This window comes from Notolabrus celidotus, chromosome 21 (genome assembly GCF_009762535.1).
Source record: "Notolabrus celidotus isolate fNotCel1 chromosome 21, fNotCel1.pri, whole genome shotgun sequence".
Classification (NCBI taxonomy): Eukaryota; Metazoa; Chordata; class Actinopteri; order Labriformes; family Labridae; genus Notolabrus; species Notolabrus celidotus.
In genome coordinates, this window is record NC_048292.1 from 22,335,958 (window position 1) to 22,359,316 (window position 23,359).

The following is a 23,359-nucleotide window of genomic DNA, read 5'->3' on the forward strand; positions in this document are numbered from 1 at the left end:
GAAAAAGGCCCCAGTTTGATTAAAATGTCTGTAATGGTTCCCCGGAACTATCGCGCTGAAGAGGAACTACAATACGGAGTGGTTTGCGGCGTGACACCGGAGCTCGTTTCGGATTGGCACTTGTGAAGAGAGGCCCATGTGGTGAATGAGCGGGCCAGAAACTTCAGCACTTTACAAAGGTTTCTCTTGATAGATTTGTCACCTGTATGTTGGTGTAGCCAGAGAGAAGAAGATGTTGTTGGAAGCGCTGGACGGAGAAGAAACGGCTTTCTTTACAGCCGCTGCCGGTAAGAACTGAGGGAGGCCAGAGGGAGGGAGGGAGCTAACGAGGCTATCTGTGTTAAAGATAGAGATGACATATTCGTTAGCATGAAGCACATATGAAGACAGTTAGAGCTTTATTTAATAATAGGATGATTTATACCTATATAGCTGTAAAGGGGTTTGTATTCTGAATAATGGATCTTGTATCTCGGGCTCTGTTTCTGTGTTGCATAATGTGAAGTAGCCGAGCTGCTGCCCACTCATGGTGCACTGATTTATTTCAGCTCAACATCAGCGTGTAGGAAGCTCTTTATATTCAACACAACTTTACCTGTTTGACATTTAAGAAGCTTTTACAGTCTCTGTGTGTCAGACAGTCACTACAGGGCTGTTACATAATATGTAGACACCTGTTGGACCTTCACACACCTGTCAGGGTAAAATGCATAAAGTCATTCATTCAGATACTTCCTGAATAAAAGACTGTTTCTACTTGAGCATGACTTAATAACATGTCACAACAAGGGAAGAAAAGGAGGCACTGGTGTATTACAATATGCTCTGAGTCATGCATGAGTATGCTGATTTAAGTTTTTTTTTTCTGGCATTATACAAAATAAATCTCAGTGCAGGGTGAGGTAAAAACTGCAGAAAACTGGATAAACCTCAGAATAATGTTGGTATGAAAGTGATTCTAATGCTAAATATCTACTAAAAGACTTGAAAAAGTATATTACACAGATGCAGATACAGGCACTTGTCTGCACATGGTGGGAAGTACAGTTGGTGTTTTATCTGTAACCTTTTTCCCTGTGGCACACAGAGAGGGTTTTTAACTTTATTATAAGCTGGCATCCTTTTTTCTTGGGTGTCATATGGTGACACATTTTGGAAAATCCCACAGAAAACAAAATATTCCTTGTAAAAACAAAGAACCACAACGTTTGATTGAAATATTTATGTAGCACCTTTCAAAACACAGTCACAAAGCGCTTTAAACCAAGTGTACAAATGTACACCGGCAGATTAAACTAACATTGAAAGCATAGAAAAACATCAGGTGTAGGACCTGAGCTGCTAAAAGTGCAAGATACAATACAGGCAGGTTGTACTGGAGTTAAAGTAAGTAAATTACGTGATTGAAATCTAAAATAACAATAAAATTAAAAACAGACAATCAGCAGATTTACTCTAAATGGCCTTCTTATAAAAATAGGTTTTAAAGAGCGATTTAAAAGAAGGTATTGATTGAGCTGACCTCACTTCTCATCACTCTTTTGTAAAGGGCATGAATGTGTCATTGTTTGCAGAAAAGAAAACAGGATGACAAACAAATGCAGTATTTTTCAGTGTGAATGATGCAGCAAAAAAAAGGAATGTTTCAAGTTTGAAAGAGTTCATGAATCAATATCTGAAGGAAACCCTGATTTGTATTTATAGCTTTCATGTTTCCTGCTTTCAGTCCTTGTCCAAGTAGGATGAGGTGTTCCTCTGTAGATCTTCAGTGATAAAGCAAGGGCAAGCAAATCAATTAGCTATAACAGCATACTCACGGTAGAGACTGACTAAACAAAAGTTCTGTTGGGAGGGGGATCAGAATGAAGAACAGAACTCTTCCAGTCCTCTCCCTTTTTCCATTTTAGATGAGGTCAGCTAAATGCATTAAACACACACGGAGGCATCCAAGTGACACCAAAGAAAGACAACACAAAGATGCTGGTGTAAGGAAAATGTACAGTGGTTAGAGTTGTAGTTTCTTCATTTTGTCATTAAACTCGATGACAGTCCGGTTCACTCACCTCTCCGCCCCCCTTTCAGCCTCTGTGCAGGTTCAAGTGGAACCTGTGGGCCGCTGGTTCGAGGCCTTCGTGAAGAGAAGGAACAGGAGTACATCTACCTCCTTCCAGGAGCTGGAGGAGGAGGAAGAGTCCTCAGAGGAAGAGGAGGATGAGGAGTTTCAGCTGGAGGAGTATCCCATGCTCCGCACGCTTGACCCCAAAGACTGGAAGGTACTGAGGCCGTCTCGGGAGCAGAAGTTTTGCTGAGCTTTTGCTGAGTTTTTCTTTCTACTTGATTTAATGAACAAAAAACATCAAATCCTCGTGTTTTAGGAGCAGGACGGATTTAAAAACCGTCACACATTTGCTGTAGAAAATGACATGAAGCTGTCGGAAACTATGGGTTATTTGTTTGCATACAATCTGTTGCAAAAAAGTTTTGATATTTATATTATATTTAGAGTTTTGTAGCGACAAAAATAACTGAGTATACAAAGTGATAACAAAGTGTTTCCACAGTCGGCGCACAAATCAGAATACTCAGAAGGTGACATGACAGCAACAAGCCCAAACATGAAGGGCAAAGAAAAGCAGGCAAAATGAAGGTGCAGTTAGGAAGGTTTAGTTGGAGCAAAAGGACAAAAGATGCAAAAGTAAGTAGAAGACAGAAAGATGAGAACAGTGATGGAATAAAAAATAAAGATCTGAATGTCTACAAGAAGAAAGAAATGCAGTAAGAGAAATATATCATGATAAAGAGAATGTGTTTGTGAAAGTGGATTGCTGCTTATTTGACATTAATCAGAAAGCTGCAGTCCCACTTCATATGTGATATAATTTATTTATAGATTACTCAAAATAAAACTGATCATTGAACGTTTTATTGATTTAATCTTTCAGAATCAGGATCACTACTCTGTCCTCGGGCTGCCACACTTGAGGTACAAAGCCACGCAGAAACAGATCAAAGCTGCCCGTGAGTACGACTTTCATTCTCTTCTTATCGATCATTCCTCTGTCTGTTTAAATAATGTTTCAGTCACGCTCTCTGCTTCTCTGAACAGACAAATTAATCGTGTTGAAGCATCATCCTGACAAGAGAAAAGCTGCTGGGGAGCAGATCGTAGAAGGAGACAACGACTACTTCACCTGTATCACTAAAGGTACGAGAAGCTCTTTATATCTGTGCTCAGTGGTGACTCTGATGTCTCTGAAGTTCCCGAAGTCACAGTCTTCTCTCATTGTTCGACCCTCAGCTATCGAAACCCTATCAGACCCGATGAAGAGGAGAGCCTTCGACAGTGTCGACCCCACCTTTGAAAACGCCGTGCCTTCAAAGAGCGAAGGCAAAGAGAACTTTTTTGAGAGTTTTGCTGCAGTTTTTGACAGAAATGCCAGATGGTCTTCTAAAAAGCACGTGCCCAAACTTGGAACCATGGAGTCCTCTTTTGAAGACGTCGATAATTTTTACTCTTTCTGGTGAGTTTTTATTTGATTAGAGTTACATTGGTGATTATTTGGTGTCAGAAAAGAAGGTTTTGAATCTTTGAGCTGGAAGAGAAAGTGTTGGACTTAAATCTGTTTCTGTTTCAGGTACAACTTTGACTCATGGAGGGAATTCTCGTACCTGGATGAAGAGGAAAAGGAGAAAGCTGAATGGTAGGTTGATGTGTGATGATGGCACTTCATGTCACAGAAACACACTTTAAAATATCTAATTAACATGTTGTGACCTTGTCTCACAGTCGAGATGAGAGGAGATGGATCGAGAAGCAGAACCGAGCCTCCAGAGCTCAGAGGAAAAAGGAGGAGATGAACAGAATACGAACACTAGTTGGTACAGTCTCTCACACACCGCAGCATCAGAGATTTCTCCTAGAGCAGCTTAAAGCATCCTGAAGCTCCACAAAGCTGTTGAATATTTAGTGAAGATGTCTTATGTTCTCTGCAGATACGGCGTACAGCTGTGACCCTAGAATAAAGAAATTCAAAGAAGAAGAAAAAGCCCGGAAAGAGTCTGAGAAGAAAGCCAAAGCTGACGCCAAGAAGAGAGAGCAGGAAGAGAAGGACAGGGTACGCCTGACCTTCATTTACCTTTTTAATGTTCTGATGTTTCAGTCTCTCGGTCCCACAGATTATAGGCTTGGGCATCAGGGGATTCATCAGTCTGTTTTCTGTGTTTCAGATTCGACAGGCGGAGCTGGACGCGGCTCGTTTGGTGAAGGAGAAAGAGGAAGAGGAGGCCAAACAGTTAGCTCAGCAGGCCAAGAAAGAGAAAGAGATCCAGAAGAAAGCCATAAAGAAGGAGAGGCAGAAACTCAGGACCACCTGCAAGGTTCGTACATCGTTTACATCAAATCACAAGCTTTAACGCTGCTCCTTATCTGTGCAGGTTTAATATAAGGAAATCAAATCAAATGCACATCCTCACATGGTCTTAAAATGTTAAATAAATTGCAAATATCCCATCGAGGGTAAGAAATAAGAGAGCACGAGAAGAAAAGAAGATAAAGCTGTACGGCTCTGGAGTCTGCTGAGACAGTTTCTGTACCAAGGTCCTCATGGGTCACTGAGGGGGCTGGACTTTGGTTCTTAGCTTGATCAAACAATTCTCTACTCTAGGTGTCAAACACCGAAGCTTCAACTAAACATTTAATAATAATAATAATAATAATAATAATACCTTAATTTGTATAGTACTTTTCGTGAGTAACAAAGTGCTTCACAAGACCAATAAAAACACAATAAAAGCAAAGAAGCAATAACTGACAGTAAAAGCAGAGAGGTAAAACGTTAAAGATTAAGATAAATTCACAAAATAAAAGCTTTACAATAAAAGTGTGTCTTGAGCAGTGAAATAAAATGAGGGACTGACTGTGCAAGCCTGATTTAACTTTAACAGAACACAAAATAAAGTACGCTTCCCTTTCTTTTTGGACCACAGTTTCTCCAACACTTCTGAACTGTTATCTCTAGACCCTGCTGTTTTTTTCTCTCCAAATATTAAAACCAGTCACTGATGTAGCATCCAACAGTAATAATCTTAACAGTTGTCCCAGACCCATTTTTCTCCTTTATCAGTGGAGTTATGATTTTGTACATTAAATCAAAGTGTTGTCAGAAATGTCTTAGTAAGTAAAGAAACGGAGGCCCTAAGGAACGTAATGTCTCTTCTTATTTCTTTCTTCAGACTAGGGATGTAAATTTCAAGTATTTCCCGTGATCGATCTTTGGAAATGTTAACAATGAGTTATCGATTAATCATTAAAAAAACATAATTGTTTTCCATGTCAAAAACAATACCAAATGCGTTTTTTCCCCTGAATGAAATTTTCCTTCACGACACAGTGTATATAACAGACAGTATTGAAAAGCTACCGATCATATTGAGGTGTTCAATATGTTAAACATGCTGAATATCAACATGTGGAGCAGGCTCATAATATCTGCGGACATACAGTCATAAAAGTGAAGGTTTAGACTTCAACAAGGGAACTGAACAGAAACATATTTCAGACTCACAGTGTCGAGTTTCTGTCTACTCGTTCTTATTGAGAGAAATAAGCATGTGAACGTGGTCAGATGTCAGCCGAAAGCGCAACTGGGTCATAATCAGCCCGGCGGTGGAGTAAAAAGGCGCTGGTGGAGACCTGTCACTCTGCTGCAGCCCCCAGCTGAGCGTTTCCGCTGTGAGCAACACCTTCGGTCAGCTGATTCACATCCAAACATGCTTTAAACTTAAAACACCTCCCTGATAGCTGAACCACATATGAGACTACATGATGTTTGTTCCACTTGATAGAAAATCCAAACAAAAAAAATGTGTTTGAGTAAGTTCTTAACAATCAATTAATCGATACTCGATCAATTGTTGACATCCCTACTTCAGACTTTAGCTTCCTGATTTAAAAGTTTCATGCTTGTAACATATTCAGAGCACCTTTTAATACCTTCATCTTAATGAAACAAATTCCTACAGAGCTGGACTGACCTTTCAGAGCTCCATCACACATTAACTCTGCTTCACGTTTTCTTTGTCCTCACAGAACTGGAACTACTTTGCTGACGATGAAACAGACAGTGTGAAAATGATGGAGGAGGTGGAGAAGCTCTGTGATCGACTGGAGCTGGCGAGGTACAAACACCCACGTCGTCATGTATTAATACTTAGTGTTATGCTTTTAAGATCTTTAAGGACATATTTCTTTAGATGATCAGTTTGTTTCAGTTGAAATAACTTTATTTATCCAAATTTGTTTGGAGCAGCTTGAACATAAAAACTAAATAAATCTGACTGCAGAGCAAAGTTTTAGAAGCAGCTGTAATTTGAATCTCGGTTTCTATGATTCTAAAGATTATTGAGTTTATTTGATTAGTGAAATGCACAATAGTCAACATTTTAGCATTTTACAATCACAGGATGGTTCACAGTGTACCTCACAAACAATACATGCAAAGTGAACACACTACAAAAAACAGATCCACTTAAAACAAGCTGTTAAAATGCAAGATGAACCCAAAGTCCTGAGAACGAGCATCAGAGGAGAGAAAGACATTATTCATGAGGTCATGACCTGTTTGTCTTTAACTGATGTGTGTTTGTTTAAAGGTTAAGTAGTCCTCACAGTCTCTGAGATGAGTGGGTCATTAGTTCAGGACTGTTGGCCTCTAACAGACGACATTAAGTTTGACTAAATTTAGCTTCACACCTCAGTGCATCACAGTCTCCACATTTAGTTTGTCCTCAAAAAGGAAGGAAGTCTCTCCTGAAAATGTATTTGTGATAAGTTCATTCAAAGAAGGGGGGGAGCACATTTACAACTTATGAAAGAAGACAAATATGTTTGCTTCTTACATTCTAGTTATGTAAATAAAGAGGTTTCATGTCTGAAACTTTGACTGTCTTCTTAATGAGAGACGTACTGGGTTGTAATGTGCTGGCTGTTGTGTGTGATCAGGTTGTAAAACAAAATGCCATGCAAGAAAAAATCCTTCATGCATAAATTCTAATGTCTGCTTACCGTGAGAAAAGGTGTTAGATGGCTGAACTTTGGAGGTTAAACTTGATAATGTTTGAGTTTTTTAATGTCTTCTTGAAGGTGAGGTTGGAGACACTGAAATTCTTCCACCACATCAAGTCTGTCTCCACAGTCTAATACATATAGTTGTTGTTGGATTGAAGATGAGCACACAGGAAGCAGCGTGTGTAAGTGAATGTGATTTTGCTTGTCTGTTTACAGTCTGCAGTCTCTGAATGAAATCCTGGCCTCAGGCTCCAAAGAGGACAGCAAGACCGCGGTGGATACTCAGGTAAGACGCTTGTTTAGCAACAACTTGATCTACATGAAGGCAGAAAATATAAAAAGACATCCATCTTTATCACCAATAGTTTAAAACAACATTAAATGTCTTCTTCTACTGAAAACTCAAAGATATTTGGTCACTGCCAAAGACGAGAAAAGAAGAACTCAACATTCATCAGAGGATTTTCTCCCCTTTCTTTAAATCTAAATTATTTTGTCTTCCTTGAATTGTTAACAGCTAATAGTTCAGTTATTGATGCATGTTGAGTCTTCTCAGTATAAAAACCTTGCTGTCCCTCCTCCCCTCAGGTGCAGGAGGTGAACGCTCAGCTGCAGAAGGAGCGGGATGCCGAGATCCAGGCGAGGCAGGCGGCCCGCAGCACTGAGCAGGCCAGCGGGGGAGGAGGAGGAGGAGGGAAGGGCTGGAACGAGGAAGACCTCCAGCTGCTCATCAAAGCTGTTAATCTGTTTCCTGCTGGAACCAACGCCAGGTACAAACATGACACCTGCAGGATGTGTTCAGGGACAAGCCAGGGAAGATCTCCAGTATTTGTCTACGTTAATCTTAAGACCAACAAACCGTATTTATTTTTCATATTACAGGATCATTCTAACTCTTTCTCTAAACTTTTACTGGAAACTTGTCTGAAAGTGAAGCAGAGATGAAACGTATTGTGTGTGTGTGTGTGTGTGTGTGTGTGTGTGTGTGTGTGTGTGTGTGTGTGTGTGTGTGTGTGTGTGTGTGTGTGTGTGTGTGTGTGTGTGTGTGTGTGTGTGTGTGTGTGTGTGTGTGTGTGTGTGTGTGTGTGTGTGTGTGTGTGTGTGTGTGTGTGTGTGTGTGTGTGACGATTCCTCTCTTGGTTTAACCTTTAACACGTGTTCCTTCTTTCTCCTCCAGGTGGGAAGTTATTGCCAACTACATGAACCTGCACTCCACCAGCGGCATGAAGAGGACCGCCAAAGACGTCATCAACAAAGCCAAGAACCTGCAGAGGCTCGGTGAGATCTTTACTGCAAACTGTCATTCAGATCATTCCATCATTCCAGCAATCCATCAATCAATCAGACTTTATTGTAAAGCACTTTTATACAACAATATTGTAACACAAAGTGTTGTTAAAAAAACAGCAATAATTAAATAGAAGAATTTTAATTATACATACACGACGTGTACATATATGAGTGTATGTGTGTATATGAGTATGTATTTATGTATGAGAGTATGTATGTTTATGTATATATACACTCAAACACAAACGTTAAGTGTATGAATATATAAGTTTATGTAAGTTTATGCGTGTGTATGTATTTATAAATGAGGGTATGTAGGTATATATAAATGTATGTATGAGTGTGTGTGCATGCATATATGAATGTATGAGTGAATGTATGTGTGTATATATGAATGTATTATTGTGTATATGAATGTATGTATATTTAAATGTATGTATGAGTGAATGTATATATGTGTATGTATGAATGAATGTGTATGTATGCACGTATGTAGGTATATATGAGTGAATGTGTTTGTATATATGAATGTATGTATGGTAAATGGACTTTTACTTATATTGCACTTTTCTTGTCTTTCTGAGCACTCAAAGCGCTTGTACACTACTTTTCACATTCACTCACTGAAGGTAGAGGCTGCTATATAATATATATGTATGAGTGTATGTATGTATATGTATTTATACATACACTCATAGATACACTTACATATACATACATACTCATTCATATACATACTTACACTTGTATATTATCATAGATACAAACTCATGTATACATACACTCATATATACATACACACACACACTCATATACACATACACTCATATATATACACATACACACACATATACATACATACACACACACACGTTCTCGTAGACATACATACACATACAGATACAGACATACACGTTTATATGTACATTTATACACATGTATACTATCATACATACAAACACTCTGAATACATACATGTACTCATACATTTATATATAGACATACATATATTCATCTGCTTATATATACACAGGGATAGATGAGTCATTGTTGCCTGTATGAAATGAAGCGACAGCAATTTCTTGCCTTAGAAGTCTGAAAATATTAGATAATGGTAAAAAAATGAACAGCAGTTCTCCTAATAAGTCGTACTGTCTGCATCCTAACGTTGTATATGAAATGTGTGTTCATGCCCTCTGCACAGACCCGCTACAGAAAGACGAGATCAACAGGAAAGCCTTTGAGAAGTTCAAGAAGGAACACTCTTCAGTTCCCCCAACCATCGACAACGCTCTGCCCTCAGAGAGGTTTGACTGTGAGTGTTTGAGAGACGTTACGTAGTTCACGTGTGACTGAGTTACCTTCTGCTGGATAAGATGGGAGTTTTAACAGCTTTGCTATGTTGTCTCACTTTGTGTCCAACTGAAAACTATCACAGTAATGGTTCATCTTTCTGAGTACTTTCTGACATTTGAAGCTCAAGAAATGTAAATGATTGTATCTGAAATAAATCTGCCACATTGACCTTCTGTGTGTTCTCACTCAGCCGCTGGTGGTGAAAGCAACGCCGCCCCCTGGACCACAGAGGAACAGAAGCTTCTGGAACAAGCCCTTAAGACCTACCCAGTCAGCACAGCTGAGAGGTGGGAGAAGATCGCTGCTGCCGTCCCAGGAAGAAACAAGAAAGACTGTATGAAGAGGTACAAGGTGAGTCAGAGCTGGATTCTGAGCGTACAGTGGTTTATTTATTCTGTAGGCTAAGATAAAATGACTGGTCAGAAACATCTATGTAACCTGTCGACCCTCCTCTCTCTCTCTCTTTCAGGAACTGGTGGAGATGGTCAAAGCCAAGAAGGCTGCACAGGAGCATGTGGCAGGAAAGAGTAAAAAATGACAAGAACCACAAAGAATAGTATTCTGTGTTATTTTAACATTATTGTGTTGGTCTTTATTTTATAATAAAATTAAAGGAGGAAAAATACTACAAGTGAGACTTAAATATTTTGTTCTGTTTGAATGCTGTACAGTTAGTTCAGAGCCGCTCAAGGTCTCATCCAGAACATCCCGCTGCGGACCTGGTCGTAGTCTGGCAGCTGCTCGATCGGACCTGAAACACAGAAGACATTTATCAGTAACATGTTACAGCGATTTTTAATTCATGCATTCACCTGAGGTTTACTGTTGCTCCTATCTTAATACATTTATTTACCCAGGGAAGAGTACAAATATTTCTACTCACTAAAACTGTCATCTTGTTCACACCTGACCTGATCAGATGTCTTGCCTTTAGAGCAGCAATAACTTAAACATGTACACTTGTATCTATTGTATCCAATAGAGCCGAAGTCAGAGTCCAAAACCAAAAGTTTCTTTCATTAAATTTAGATCATGAATCAGAAAAACTGCAATTAAAAGGTATGACACTTATCAAGTCTTCATTGCGAACAAATTAACAGTTTTTAATTCAATTCTAAGCTCCCTGACCATGATCAGATTCCAATTATTGTGTCAAACAACTACTTCTTGCGTTTACAAGCATATAATTTGGAGCAGGTAATGAACAGAAGATAAGACTATTCATTATTCTTGCAAAAGATCCCCAGAACCTCTGACGATACAGAAAGGAAAAGCAACTCTGCTGCAGAGGCAAGAGAGGGAAGCACTGCGAGAGAAAACTACTGCTGGAGTCAATGAAGTTTGGATGTATGTATTCTGATTATTTAATGTTTTAATCATAAAACTGAAACATTCAAGTCAAAAATTAGTGAAGTGGTACTGAACCTACATTCTAGTATTTAAGCCTAAATGCAACTCGGGTGGAGAAAAGCAAACTTGGATGATCTGCAAATTCAAAGGAATTAGAAAAAAGAATCTGGATGTTGATGATGTGAGGCTTGATAAGATCATACAGATACAGTACAGAATGTGAAGAGAAACTGCAACGCTCCAACGGGTAGTTATCTGGTAATTATCAAACATCCAGCTGATGTTTCAAAATCCTCACACATTTAAATGCAACTCCCTGCAGAGAAATGCAGCCCAATCATCTGCAGGTTCCTGATGAAGGGACATGTCATTTGTGAAATCTTATTGAAATAAAATTGCAGTCCTGGCTCTGTAAGAGGGGGGAGATGGAGAGAAATTCAGGGTTTAGTTCACTGAAGAAAACCTGCTCCCATTCAGGTGAGGTTCACAGGCTCAGTTACCACAGACAAGTAACTGACTCAGGGCTTCAGTTACCTCTCTTTCTGGAATGGAGAACCCAGAGTTTCCCTCATGTCAAGGTCAACAGAGTCAGGGTTTGCTCTAAACCTGCTTTGTGTAAGTAAGTGATCACATAACTACTGAAAGGAAATTTTCTCATCACTCTAATCGCCTGATGTTATCTTAAAAGCCATTTTTAAGCTAGTAAACAGTGAGCAGCTAAATCTTAGAATGGATCCTGATTTTATGAGTTTTATCTGCAGGGTGTTGAATTTTCCTTAATGAGAAAACATTTACAAACATGAACCTACCGACTGCTGCAATGGCGGGAGCTTTGTTGTAGATGTATTTGGTGCACACGTCCTTAATAGTCTTAGCATCTATAGCCTGTTTGGAGAAAAACATGATTAAAACCTCTCGCTGCAGAAAACACAATCATTCTCAACTGCTGGTGTTCGTTCTGACTGCATCCACTCACATCAATCCTGGCCTCCAGCTCGTGCAGAGGGATCCTTCGACTGTAGCACAGCATCTGTCTGCCAATGTCCTCACAGATGGGGGTGGAGCCTGAAAAGGGAAGATAAACATGCTCACATCTACAGAGAACAAAAAAGAATGTTTCACTGATGATCAGCTCAGCCTGATGTGGCTCAGCCTTACCGTCCAGATGAAGCAGCATGTTAGTTTTGAGCAGGTTTTTGGCTCTGGCTACCTCGCTGTCCGTCACACTCGTGCACAGAGACATCCTAAAGTGAGGAGATGTTTCATTTACCACCAGCTCTCTTAACATTACATATGTGATGATAATATACATTTGAAGCTGTCTATGTAACTGTTCTCACCACTCCATCTGAGTGAAGTGCATCATGTCTTTGATGGTCCCGGGCTCACACACCATGTAAAGCCCCCACAGCCCCGTGTCCGTGTAGCAGGTGTTGAAGGACTGGAAGCTGTGGCACAGGTTTCCCTGACAGGCCATCTGAGCCAGTTTACTGGACAGGTTCTGAATCACAGAGAGAACAAACAAACAGGGACGGTTACAGGATGAAGATGAGTCTGTTGATGTTTCAGTCACTTTAAGATTAAACAATGAGACATTTTGTTTGCTTTTCAGTCATGAGGAAAGTAAAGAACTGATCAGTCTGGAAGGTTTCATAATAAAGCTTGTTGAAAGGAAAAAAAAACAGGACAACGAGGAAAGTTTTGTACTAAAGTATACAGGCTGACAGAATTCAGGTCAGATTTAAATTAAGTGACATACACTCCCCTAACAATTAAAAAATCATTATTGTAAGATCACAAGATAAACATAAGATAAGATCATCATCATTATATCACCATATATTTGTCATTTGATCACAACATAACACATTTTATCTCACAGGTGAAGGGATCAGTGTGAGAGCTTGAAAAAAGTTAGGAACGCTGTAAACAAACGATATGTGTGTGAGGCAGCTTCCAAAGGTTTGTTCTTAAAACATAAATTACAAAGTTTGAGATATGTAATCTGTTATTGCTGTGATAATGAAAGCCTCACCTAACATCACATTTGATATATCCAAGTTTATATAAAAGACTTTAATGTTGACCAGCGAGATAAACACAGGTTTGTTTTCACTTTTCAAGAATTTGGAAAGTTGTATTTCCTCTCGTGCTGCCTGTTGCAAGAAATGCAAACAAAATTGGAGTGAAGTTAACTTACATTACCATAAAACTTAAATCAATACACTTGAGCTTTTATTTGCTTCAATCTATAAACTCACCCTGCCTTTATTTGGGACAGGCTGCTAAAGGAGACGGATTTTGATTTTGAACTTTAAATTATTTTTGATTTTGGATAAAATCTTTCAAACAGTAAAGATTAGAAAACATAAATAATATTGATTCAAACCAGCAAGTATATTTACCCATGTATAAAACTAGTTTGCAAATTTTCTGTGTTATTTCAACCTTTATATCTGTCCATAAAGCCAGGACAAGACCATCTCCATCATCCCTATTTTTACTGACTGGGACTTACATTTATTTAGTCTTTATCCTGATTGTTTTAACAAAGACTATAACACCAATCAATGCCAAGCTTCTGCGCAGTGAAGGCAAGTATGACGCTGCAGCAATTCCTCAACCCTCCTTCTTTGCAGTTGGCTTTTATGTTACCGTGTTTGTTGGACATAAGCTGAAGTTCAGCTTTATGTTTCCTCTCACTCTCTTAAATCCTGCTCCTCCTGATTCATGTAGCCTAAACTTGACAGCCTGACAGCATTCATGTCCTATAGTTTTCTCCATGCAGTAAGGCTGATAAGTTGGTGCTTCAAATCAGTTTATAATATGTGGGCTTCTAATTTAGACCCATTAATTGAGACCTGCTTCTATTTGAAGTTTTACAGTATTCGTTTCCTCTGTACTCACCACGCCTCCACCAAACGAGCGATCCCAGTTTCCAATCAGAGTGTTGGCCACCATGAGGGGGATGGTGTCAGGGTGTGACCATCCAACGGCCTCCACTGCGATGGCGATGTGAGCGAGGGGCATCTTGTCGTCACGAACACGGATCTGAAACAACAGTGTGTGATGACATAGGCTTCATTTTCCCACTGAGAGTAATTCAAGACCTTACTATTCCAAGACATATTTTAGCTGAATGATACAGTTATTGATCAGGGAGTTATTTCAATGAGACAACAGAAATGAAAACTTCATTCTTATGATTTTAATGACCTCAGATCTGAGCAGTAAGATTTCAAGCTTACCTCACTCCCTGTGAAGTCACATGGAGGAATGGATGGAGCTTCTCCTTTATCTCTGCTGGGAAGTTTTCCAAAGTGATACTTTGCCAGGTCGATGAGCTCATCGTGTGCAACTCCTGATTTAAAACAGAACAAACACAGAGGCACCTTTCACTTTAGTGTGAATAAAGGACTTTGGTTTGTTAGAACAGTAACATCAGCCTAGCTTCATTATGTTTCTTAATGTTTTTGAAGGTATTTTATCTCACACAGCGCTGAGACAAAAACAGCTTAATGTCCTCAGCTTTGTTTTGGTCAGCTGACTTTCAAAAGTCCTTAAAAAAGCTGAATTTTCATGAATAAAAACATTAACATGCCAGTGATAAAATCTGTGAATCTATCTTGATAACAATTACTATCAATTATTGCTTCAAATCAAGCCAATAGATCAGTGTAAATGAAGCAGGAATAAGATGAACAGAACTGACCTCCAGCAGCAGCCAGCACTATTCTGGGTCCTTTGTAGTGACTGGTGATGTACTCCACCAGGTCTCCTCTGTTGATCGTCCTGCAATCAAACACAACAGACTTATACGATGAAGAAAAACTCAGCTGTTTGTGTTCACACATGCAGTCCACTCCTAGAAATGTGTGAAATGTTCAGGAGTTCAGAGAATGTGTGAATGCAGCTAATGTTTGGTCTTACTTGATGTTCTCAGTGGGACCCAGGATAGTCCGTCCCAGAGCAGTGGACCTGTATGCAGTAGCATGCAGGTAATCAAAGACCACCTCCTGCAGGTTGGTCTCTACTTCCTGCATCTCTCTGAGGATCACACCTCGCTCCCTCTCAATCTCTGCCTCCCCCAGAGTGCTGTTCTGGATGATGTCAGCCAGGATCTCCACGGCTGCAGGAGGTCAAAATATGAACAACATTTCGTTTAATTACACAAATTAATGACATCATGTCTGTGATGTTTGGTGCACATCAGTGTGAGCAGCAGGTTTCACATCTCTGTACTCTACCTCGTGGGAGGTCTTTAGAGAAAGCTTTGGCGTAGTACACAGTTTGCTCTCGGGATGTGTAGGCGTTAAGGTGAGCCCCCATGTTCTCAATCTCCAGCTCCAGATCCAGCTGAGATCGTTTCCTGGTGCCCTGTTGCACACACACACATGAACAAACATTTGGGTAAATGTTGTACTCCTAAAGTTAAACAATTACTGTATCTTTTACTCCACAAATGCATGCAGTGGTTTTATTTCATTTTTCGCATGAAATCACCCTGAAGAAATCCTGCTATTTTTTAAGCTTATATTCATATTGCTGCATGTGTGCCAATGATAGATCTTACAGTAAAGAGCATTTAATATAGTAAGCAGAATGCAAAACTTAACAGCACCATCATCTCACCTTGAAAGCCATATGTTCCAGGAAATGTGCGGTGCCATTGTTTCTCTCGTTCTCATAGCGACTGCCGGCATCGATCCACAGGCCCACCTGGAAGAAATCAGCCAAAAATATTAAGCTCACAGTTTCTACTGCTTCTGTTTGTACTTAGCACAGGTGGCTTTAGAGACAAGCATTGGTCAACAATAAATTAAAACTATTTTACAAAACCTCTACAAGATGCTTATGTTATTAAACTATACATCAAAATAGGTTTGTAACTCATGGATTAGGTTTCCAACAGCTTTCTTATTTGTCACCTGCAAATAAAAACCCTACACATAGATGCAGTAGTATTTTTATTTCAACAGATTCAAAAGGACTTTATTGTTGAGTTTCTACTCATGAGTTTAGACTGTGTAATCTCATTAAGTTTCTGCATACAGAAGGTATATAATAACGTACATTAAACAAAGTAACATAACCTTAAAGCTGCTGTTGGTAGTCACAGAGTAATCATCAGTTCAGACAGAGACTTTGAGGGTCAACACTACCCCTCCCAAACAGATGTCCTCTCACTCCTCATCCCCCCTCCCCTTTCTGCTCGTGAGCGCGCTCCACCTTTAAACGCAACACCAATGTTTACAAGTGTCCTGCTTCTCAGCAAGCATCTTTGGTATCTTGGCCATTTTCTTCTTTGTATATGTGGTCGTGGCCAAAGGAGAAATTGGACGTCTGTGACGTGGCTGTCCGCCATTGTTGCTACAAACTTTGTTTGGGAACTTCTTGTGGACGCTCTTTGAGGAAGTAGTGCCGTACTCACAATCCATCAGGACAACGTAGTAGGGGCCACTCTCAACCAATAAAGACGGAGGGTCGGAGAGTAGCTTTCATTGGTTTGTGATAAAGGGAGCGATGGGAATCATAACATAGCTGGATACATAGACATTGGAAAACAGAGAGTTTTCACAATAATCTTAAATTACTTCATTTACTGATGAATGTCTATGGGTATTCTCCAAACATAGCAGAAAAAAGTAAAGCTTTTTTTGTTTTGACCCCATTTCTACCAAAAGAAGCTATAAAAATGTTTTTATTTTCATGGCTGAATTCAACATTTCTAGAATCTACAGCCAGTTCATAACAGTGGTGTTGTGACGATTTAGGCTGCCTTGTCAAAGGAAAGGCGTCCTTCAATTGTGCATATCCTGAATAGTTAACACACAAAACAATTGCATCCTTACATGTATTCCCACACAAATTAACATGTGGCAAGCTTCCATAAGTACTTCAATTTATTGGCTTTAAGTCAGGGATGTACATTAATAGTAGTGTAGTAAATGTCAAGCAACACCAACACCAATACTCACTCAATTTATAAAGTTAAATTACTTTAACATCTATATTTATACTTCAATACTAAAGAAGTGCAACAGCTCAATGTCCTCTATCAACAGTCTCTCTGCAGCACATCATGTCAGCACACCTGACCCACTGAAAGTAAGTGCCCGAGTGTGTTTACTTTAAACTTACTGTGCAGGTTGTGAGCCCAGAGTCCTCTGAGGCCACCCGGAGCCCGTTCTCTAGGTTGGTCACCTTGGTTTCAGGAACATTGAGAGCCACCTGGTGAGCAGCCTGAGTAGCTAAGAGTCTGTGCTGTCCAGCTGGGAGCTGCAGGTGGAGAACAGACAGACAGGTGGAGAACAGACAGACATGTGGAGAACACTTAGTCATGGTGATCCAGCACATTTAGGTCAGTGACTTAAGCTGGTGTCACACACTTAGAAGCCATAATTAAAATAACTAACCAACGTCATCGACTGTATTAATACTTTAAACAAGTGAAACTTTAAATATTGAGATAAACATCCTCTCTGACCAGCTGTGAATGTCGCAGCTGTTAGCAAACATGTAGCCTAACACATCGCGTGCACAGACGTTTCCCTCCTTTACACAGTTTAATAAAACTGTCAAAGTAGAGTCGATGAAGATTGTTATACTAAACACAACTCTGAACACATGTATCTTACCCTGCTGAGATAATTAGTCTTTAATAAATGTCTTTGAAGGAGAAATCCCCCTGCTGAAGTGAGGCGCTGTACGGACGCCGCCATATTGGTTATGCGCCACACTGCGCGCACGCGTGGTTTCACTGACGCAAGCATTTCATAACATCCGGTAGCGTTTGCAAGACGATTGAGTCAAAAAAATTAAAGTCTCAAGTGATTTATTTTTAAGACAAATAACATAAAGCGGAAGCAGTATTATTAGTATTTTGTTGTTGTAGAAGTTGTGTTAGTGTAAATAAAAAGTCAATCAATGGCAAATAATTTATCTATATATAGTACTAGATGAACTCCCCCTTTTTAAATTGTTATTGTCATAATATCATAGAACATTACTATGATGGTTACAAAGGGGAAAAGTTGGTGTAAAAACTCTGATTAGAATGTAGTACAGATGACCCATAGACTGTATAAAATATGGACGTAGTATCCGTGACGTCACCCATCTGTTTCTGAAGCGTTGTTTTGAGGCCAATCGTCGGCGTCACCCATATTGCTGCTGTCGAGCGAGAGTGATGTAAAGAGGCGGGGTTTGAGCTTCCTAGCCCACAGCTGCAGTGTTCCTGCCTGTCAATCAAGTCAGCTGCGCCTCTAATTGGAAGACTCGTAATCTCAATAGCTTTGAAATTGCAGCATTAGAAAAAAATTCATCACCCCCCCTACAGTGTGTGCCGATCGAGAAGCTATCCAGACTACATTTGTTTATTGTACCAGGCTGTAAACATGTTTATTTCTGCTGTAAAGATCGTCTTTTTTGAGTTGGTGTGTATGTGGTTTCCGGTACTTCCGGAGCCAGCCTCAAGCAGATCCTCGATGACCAGCAGTTTTTAGCACTTCTGCATTGGACTCATATTTTTAGACCGGAGGTTGTCTCTTGGTTCTCCCATGATACATTTTTTTCCCATTTTGTTAGACATGGCACAGTTTAAAATAACAGAACACTACTCTAATTTGTCATGTATTCTCATATTTTGATATATTTTGACAAGTACTTTTTATTGGGTATATTATATCAGGTAAAAAACACCCACCATTAGTGATGGTGTTACTAATTTTAGCGATAGTGTTCTAGCGTTAAATCATGGCCGCTCTTATTTTGAAAGGGTGTGACAGTTGGAAAGCGGAAGTGTGTCTTCAGCTCAGCGCGAATTTCTTCAGAAGGTTTTAAGTTTTTCTGTTGATTGTCAAACTCATCCGAGCTGCTCACAGTGAGTACAACAGCCATGCAACATTAAAATAGTGTTTCATCTTGATGTAAATCTTCACCAAAGTGTTTGTTAATTAAAGGTTTGACTGTTTGAACCCGGATTTGTCTCATTCTCTGCCGGTTTAATGAAGTTCTGTTGTGTTGTTAGCTGCTAATGTTAAGTTAAGCTAGCTAACATGGTGAATGAGTGGCCTTAACTTGAGCTGATGTTAAAAGAAGTATTACAATGAACTGAAAGTGATCAGCTGTGATCTAATGTGTGGCTTCCAGGCTAGAAATGGCGGACAGCGGAGATGTAATGGACGGGAATCTGGAGGATGGCGAGATCTCAGAGTCCGGCTCGGATACAGACATGGGGACAGCAGCGCCTCCTCTCCGGGTTCCTGCAGCTTTCAGCGGACAGTCCTTACACAGCAGAGCCGCTGCACAGTCCTCTGCAGCCGCATACCGCAGCACTGTGAAGACGGCGGACTCCAGCGACAGTGAGCCCGATTCTTCGGACGAGGAGGCCGCTCTGTGGCGAAGGAAGCGGCAGAAAGTGTCCAACGCCCCGCAGCCACCTGCAAGCTCCACCCGCATGCCTGCTCCGAGCGCGCAGGGAGGCCGCAAGGTGAACAACATATGGGGGTCTGTGGTCCAGGAGCAGTGTCAGGATGCTATAGCTGCAGAGCTGGGCATATTCGGCATGGAGGGGGAAGTCAGCATGTCCAGCAGGAATGTAGAGACTTATAACTTTGTCCTGGCTAAAAAGATAATGGAGAAGGAGAGAGAGATGGAGAAGTTGAATAATCAGGGAGAGGTGAGCATGCTGGATGCCCAGCTGGAGGAGTATATGAAGGGCAGGGACTCAGAGGAGCGGGCAGGAGGGGATGCAAAGAGGAAGAGGTCTGCTAAAGAGAGACTGGGCTCCAGAGCTGAGATGGACATCAAGGGTCGGTATGAGATCACAGAGGACGACTCAGACGATAAGGTGGCAGATGAGATTGCTTACAGGCTGCAGGAGCCTAAAAAGGACTTGATAGAACGTGTAGTTAGTATCATCGGGAAGAAGAAAGCTATAGAACTCCTCGGAGAGACCGCCACGCTGGAGGAGTCAGGCGGTGTGTACACAATGGATGGAAGCCGGCGACGGACACCTGGGGGGGTTTATCTCAACCTGCTGAAGAACACGCCCAGCATCAGTAAGTCCCAGGTGAGGAAGGTCTTCTGTGAGGAGCAGCAGAAAGAGTGTAAGAGCAAAAAGGCTGCGCAGAAGAGGAGGCGGCACATGGTGGCAAAGAAGATGAAGCAGGCCATCGGCACGCTGAATCTGCAAGAGCACGACGACGTCTCCAGAGAGACATTTGCCAGCGATACCAACGAGGCCTTGGAGTCGTTAGAGGAGGCTGCAGAGGAAGACGAGGAGGAGGTGCAGGAGGAAACTGCTCTGGGGATCGAGGAGACAGCGGTGGTCTACAATTCTGCAGACCTGGAGGTGTTCTGAGGACTGATCTGAACTTTCGGGGGTCTGAGCATGGACAAGAATAAACTTAAAACACTGATTAAGAAGTCTCTACTGAGTACAGAATCACACCTGTGTCCTTTTTGTTTTTTACTTATAGCAGAATTATTGTTTTGTTTGGAACAGCATGGGTTCAGATTATGTGATCATAGATTTAATGAAAGTTAGTTTGATTTGGGATTTAAACGTTTGTCTTTGGATCAAACTCTTAAAGAACAAAATAACGAAGCTCTCTTGTTGATTTTGTTTTAATTGAAGAAACTTTCTTTGTGTTTGTTTTTGATATAAATTAACGAGGTCCTGATTCAACAAATCCTTCTGTGTGACTGTAACTGGAACATAAATAAAGAAGACCCCGGTTAAGTGACATGAAAACAGTGATTAGTTTGTTCACTCTGCTCTTCCAATGCAATGTAGGACTGGACATACTCTGGCATTTGATCGTTGGAGAGTGTGAGGATGTTTGGGTTGGAAGTTGCATTCATTTTATGCAAATATTGAAAAAATCCAGAGAACTTCAGGATGAAATGGGTAGCTTGGACAGCTCTTGTTGTGCACAGATTTGTCCACTAGATGGCGATCTCTCCCTATCTCCCATAAGGCTTCTTGCTTTATGTTTAGATGAAGTGTCGATAAAAGGATAAAATGCTACATTAGTTTGATAATGCGTCCAGAAAATTACACTCAGAGACCCATAACTCAGAAAGGAAACCAAAATAAGAAATGCAACTTGCATAAGAAATGAAAAGGTAGCATTTAAAAACAGATTGTGATGTTTGATGACAACAACTGCAGCTATGCTTGAACACAATACTTGAAAGAGAACGCTATGCACATTGACTTACCTTAAAAAAGATCAGAGAGGGCAGTGATGCTGCAAAACATGCAGACATTCTTGTCCTCATTACTCTGCAGAATATGCAAAAATTCCTCATGCCTGACGTATTGCAGTGTCAACACTGAACATTAGGACTAAGACAGCCTCTGTATGCACTGGGTGAGAGAAAAAAGGGCAAAGCAGTCAATCAATTAGTATTTATGTAGATAAAAGTCTTTACAAAAGTTCATCTGCGAAGTGGTAAAGAAAGACACTTAAATCGGTAGGTAGAAACCTTCGGCAGGAACAGACTCATTGGTGGATGGTCATCTGCTGCAAGCCGAAGTCAAGCAGTTCAACGGCAAACAAAACAAGAACATAGACGGGCACCATCCCAGGTAAGAGAGCATATAATGGACAACATCACCTAATCACACCTCTCAAGTCTCTTAACAATCTGCTGTGTTAAACCCAAGCCAGTTAAGTCATGTTTAAAAATGACTTCCCCACAGAACTGCTGCAGAATGTGAAATGTGCAGTCTTCACTTCAGATTTCCATCATTTCTTGTAACAATGCCTGCATTTACCAAACACAACCCCTAGGTGGCAGCAAAGTCTTGTGCCAGGTGTGAAAGCAGCTATATTAATACCAAATACTCTGGCATTCACTGACTGTAGAAACTGATATATTCACGTGAGGCTGCATCAATAAATCGATATGTTGATGATAAGAGACTTTGACGTGGTGAGACGATTCTGTATCAAAGGTTGAGGCTGGAAGTCAAACCTGCAACAGATGCATTGACGACTGTATGCAGCATCTGCTCTAGCAACCAGAGCCCTGTGACAGCTCTACTGCATACTTTAGTTGTGTATTATATCACCAACTTTTGAAGGATTTGTACATTTTATTTTTCAAAAATGAAGGTTTTTATTTGGGTGAGTAAGAACTGAAAATATTCCCTCACTAATTTTATGATTAAGAGTATTTTAGAGCTGCTGTTTTTTTCTAAAAATTTATATTTTTTAAGTAAAAATAAAAGTTGTATTAATTGTGTTTTTTTTTTTTAAAGTTGCATGATTTAGTTTGTGCTATCTCAAAGCAAGTTTAGTGAACACCTAAATGGCTTTAACAATATGCACTAATGTGTACAATGAAGATTATTTTTGTCCCCTCAGCCAGATGAGGATTTACTGACATAAAAAATACAATACAGAACAACATATAATCAATAAAAATGATCGGTATTATGATCGTTAACAGCAAATTATTTTTGCAACCTTCTGAAAAGAGTATAACACGGGCCTTCCACCAGATCTGTGACCGGTCCGTCTACGATCCGCTGCGGTCCGGGTCCGTGATCTTTCATCCGTCAACAATGACCGGTTGCATTTCCAGAACGCAGCACAGAGCTGGAGTCATGTGACCAAGGTTTTCAGCCATTAATCACTGAATCAAGGATTCTCCTCCTCCTCTCCTCATCCATGTTGTCTTTCTGGTCCTCTGAAAACCTCTGACCTGTTGACTCCAGGCTTGGCTCCACTCATCATGACAGTTTGTTGTTGTAGTTAAGTGAAATACGATCTGGTGATAACACAGAGTGTTTCATTCTTTATTAACCTGATGTTTTCATTTTGTTTTGGTGCCTGACTTCCTGTCCCGCTCCATCTGCTCTGTTGAGATTGATGCATCGTGCTCCGGCATTCGGCAAAAATAGAAGTCTTGTGTATCTGATCCGGAGGGCTCTGACCTGTCGGATCAGAGATGCAGCCGGAACGCAACAGAGCTGATCCAGTGGAAGTTAACACATTGACTAGAATAGAAACCTATCAGATCTGGTGCCATGATGGATCAGAGACGGATCTGGTGGAAGTCCTGGGTTAGAGGAGAGATGTGGGATGACATGCAGCAAAGGTCAGAAGGTCAGGATCAAACCCAGAATGCCCACTTTAAGGACCCTAGCCTCTATACAAGTGGTGCATGATTAATCTGCTGAGCTACCACTGGACTCTGTACCCGTCCTGATTGTTTCTGATTTCAACTTTAATGTTCAACAAACATCAGAAGCAGAAAACCAGCCCTCAGTTAACCATCCAA

General features: G+C 40.5%; 3 protein-coding genes across 3 annotated transcripts; 2 read left to right on the forward strand and 1 right to left on the reverse strand.

Annotated features, from left to right (window-relative positions):
• The first annotated feature begins 74 nt into the window (after window positions 1–74).
• dnajc2 (DnaJ (Hsp40) homolog, subfamily C, member 2) lies at window positions 75–10,343 on the forward strand. Its single transcript, XM_034673390.1, has 16 exons — window positions 75–287; window positions 2,083–2,273; window positions 2,943–3,018; window positions 3,107–3,205; window positions 3,299–3,521; window positions 3,636–3,701; window positions 3,788–3,879; window positions 3,994–4,115; window positions 4,228–4,377; window positions 6,089–6,177; window positions 7,283–7,352; window positions 7,655–7,836; window positions 8,244–8,344; window positions 9,561–9,671; window positions 9,903–10,063; window positions 10,182–10,343. The coding sequence occupies exons 1-16, from the start codon at window positions 233–235 to the stop codon at window positions 10,248–10,250; spliced, it is 1,857 nt and encodes a 618-aa protein (XP_034529281.1). The 5' UTR covers window positions 75–232; the 3' UTR covers window positions 10,251–10,343.
• Window positions 10,267–17,835, reverse strand: pmpcb (peptidase, mitochondrial processing subunit beta). The gene is made up of 13 exons (XM_034673391.1): window positions 17,701–17,835; window positions 17,204–17,341; window positions 15,695–15,781; window positions 15,310–15,439; window positions 14,993–15,191; window positions 14,775–14,854; window positions 14,311–14,423; window positions 13,970–14,113; window positions 12,403–12,563; window positions 12,221–12,306; window positions 12,039–12,127; window positions 11,872–11,947; window positions 10,267–10,463 (listed from the first exon to the last, which is right to left on the reverse strand). Exons 1-13 carry the CDS (start codon window positions 17,833–17,835, stop codon window positions 10,399–10,401), a joined length of 1,503 nt encoding a protein of 500 aa, XP_034529282.1. The 3' UTR covers window positions 10,267–10,398.
• Window positions 17,836–18,811: 976 nt separating this feature from the next.
• phax (phosphorylated adaptor for RNA export) lies at window positions 18,812–20,819 on the forward strand. The gene is made up of 2 exons (XM_034673495.1): window positions 18,812–18,944; window positions 19,214–20,819. Exon 2 carries the CDS (start codon window positions 19,221–19,223, stop codon window positions 20,424–20,426), a length of 1,206 nt encoding a protein of 401 aa, XP_034529386.1. The 5' UTR covers window positions 18,812–18,944; window positions 19,214–19,220; the 3' UTR covers window positions 20,427–20,819.
• The last annotated feature ends 2,540 nt before the right edge of the window (window positions 20,820–23,359 follow it).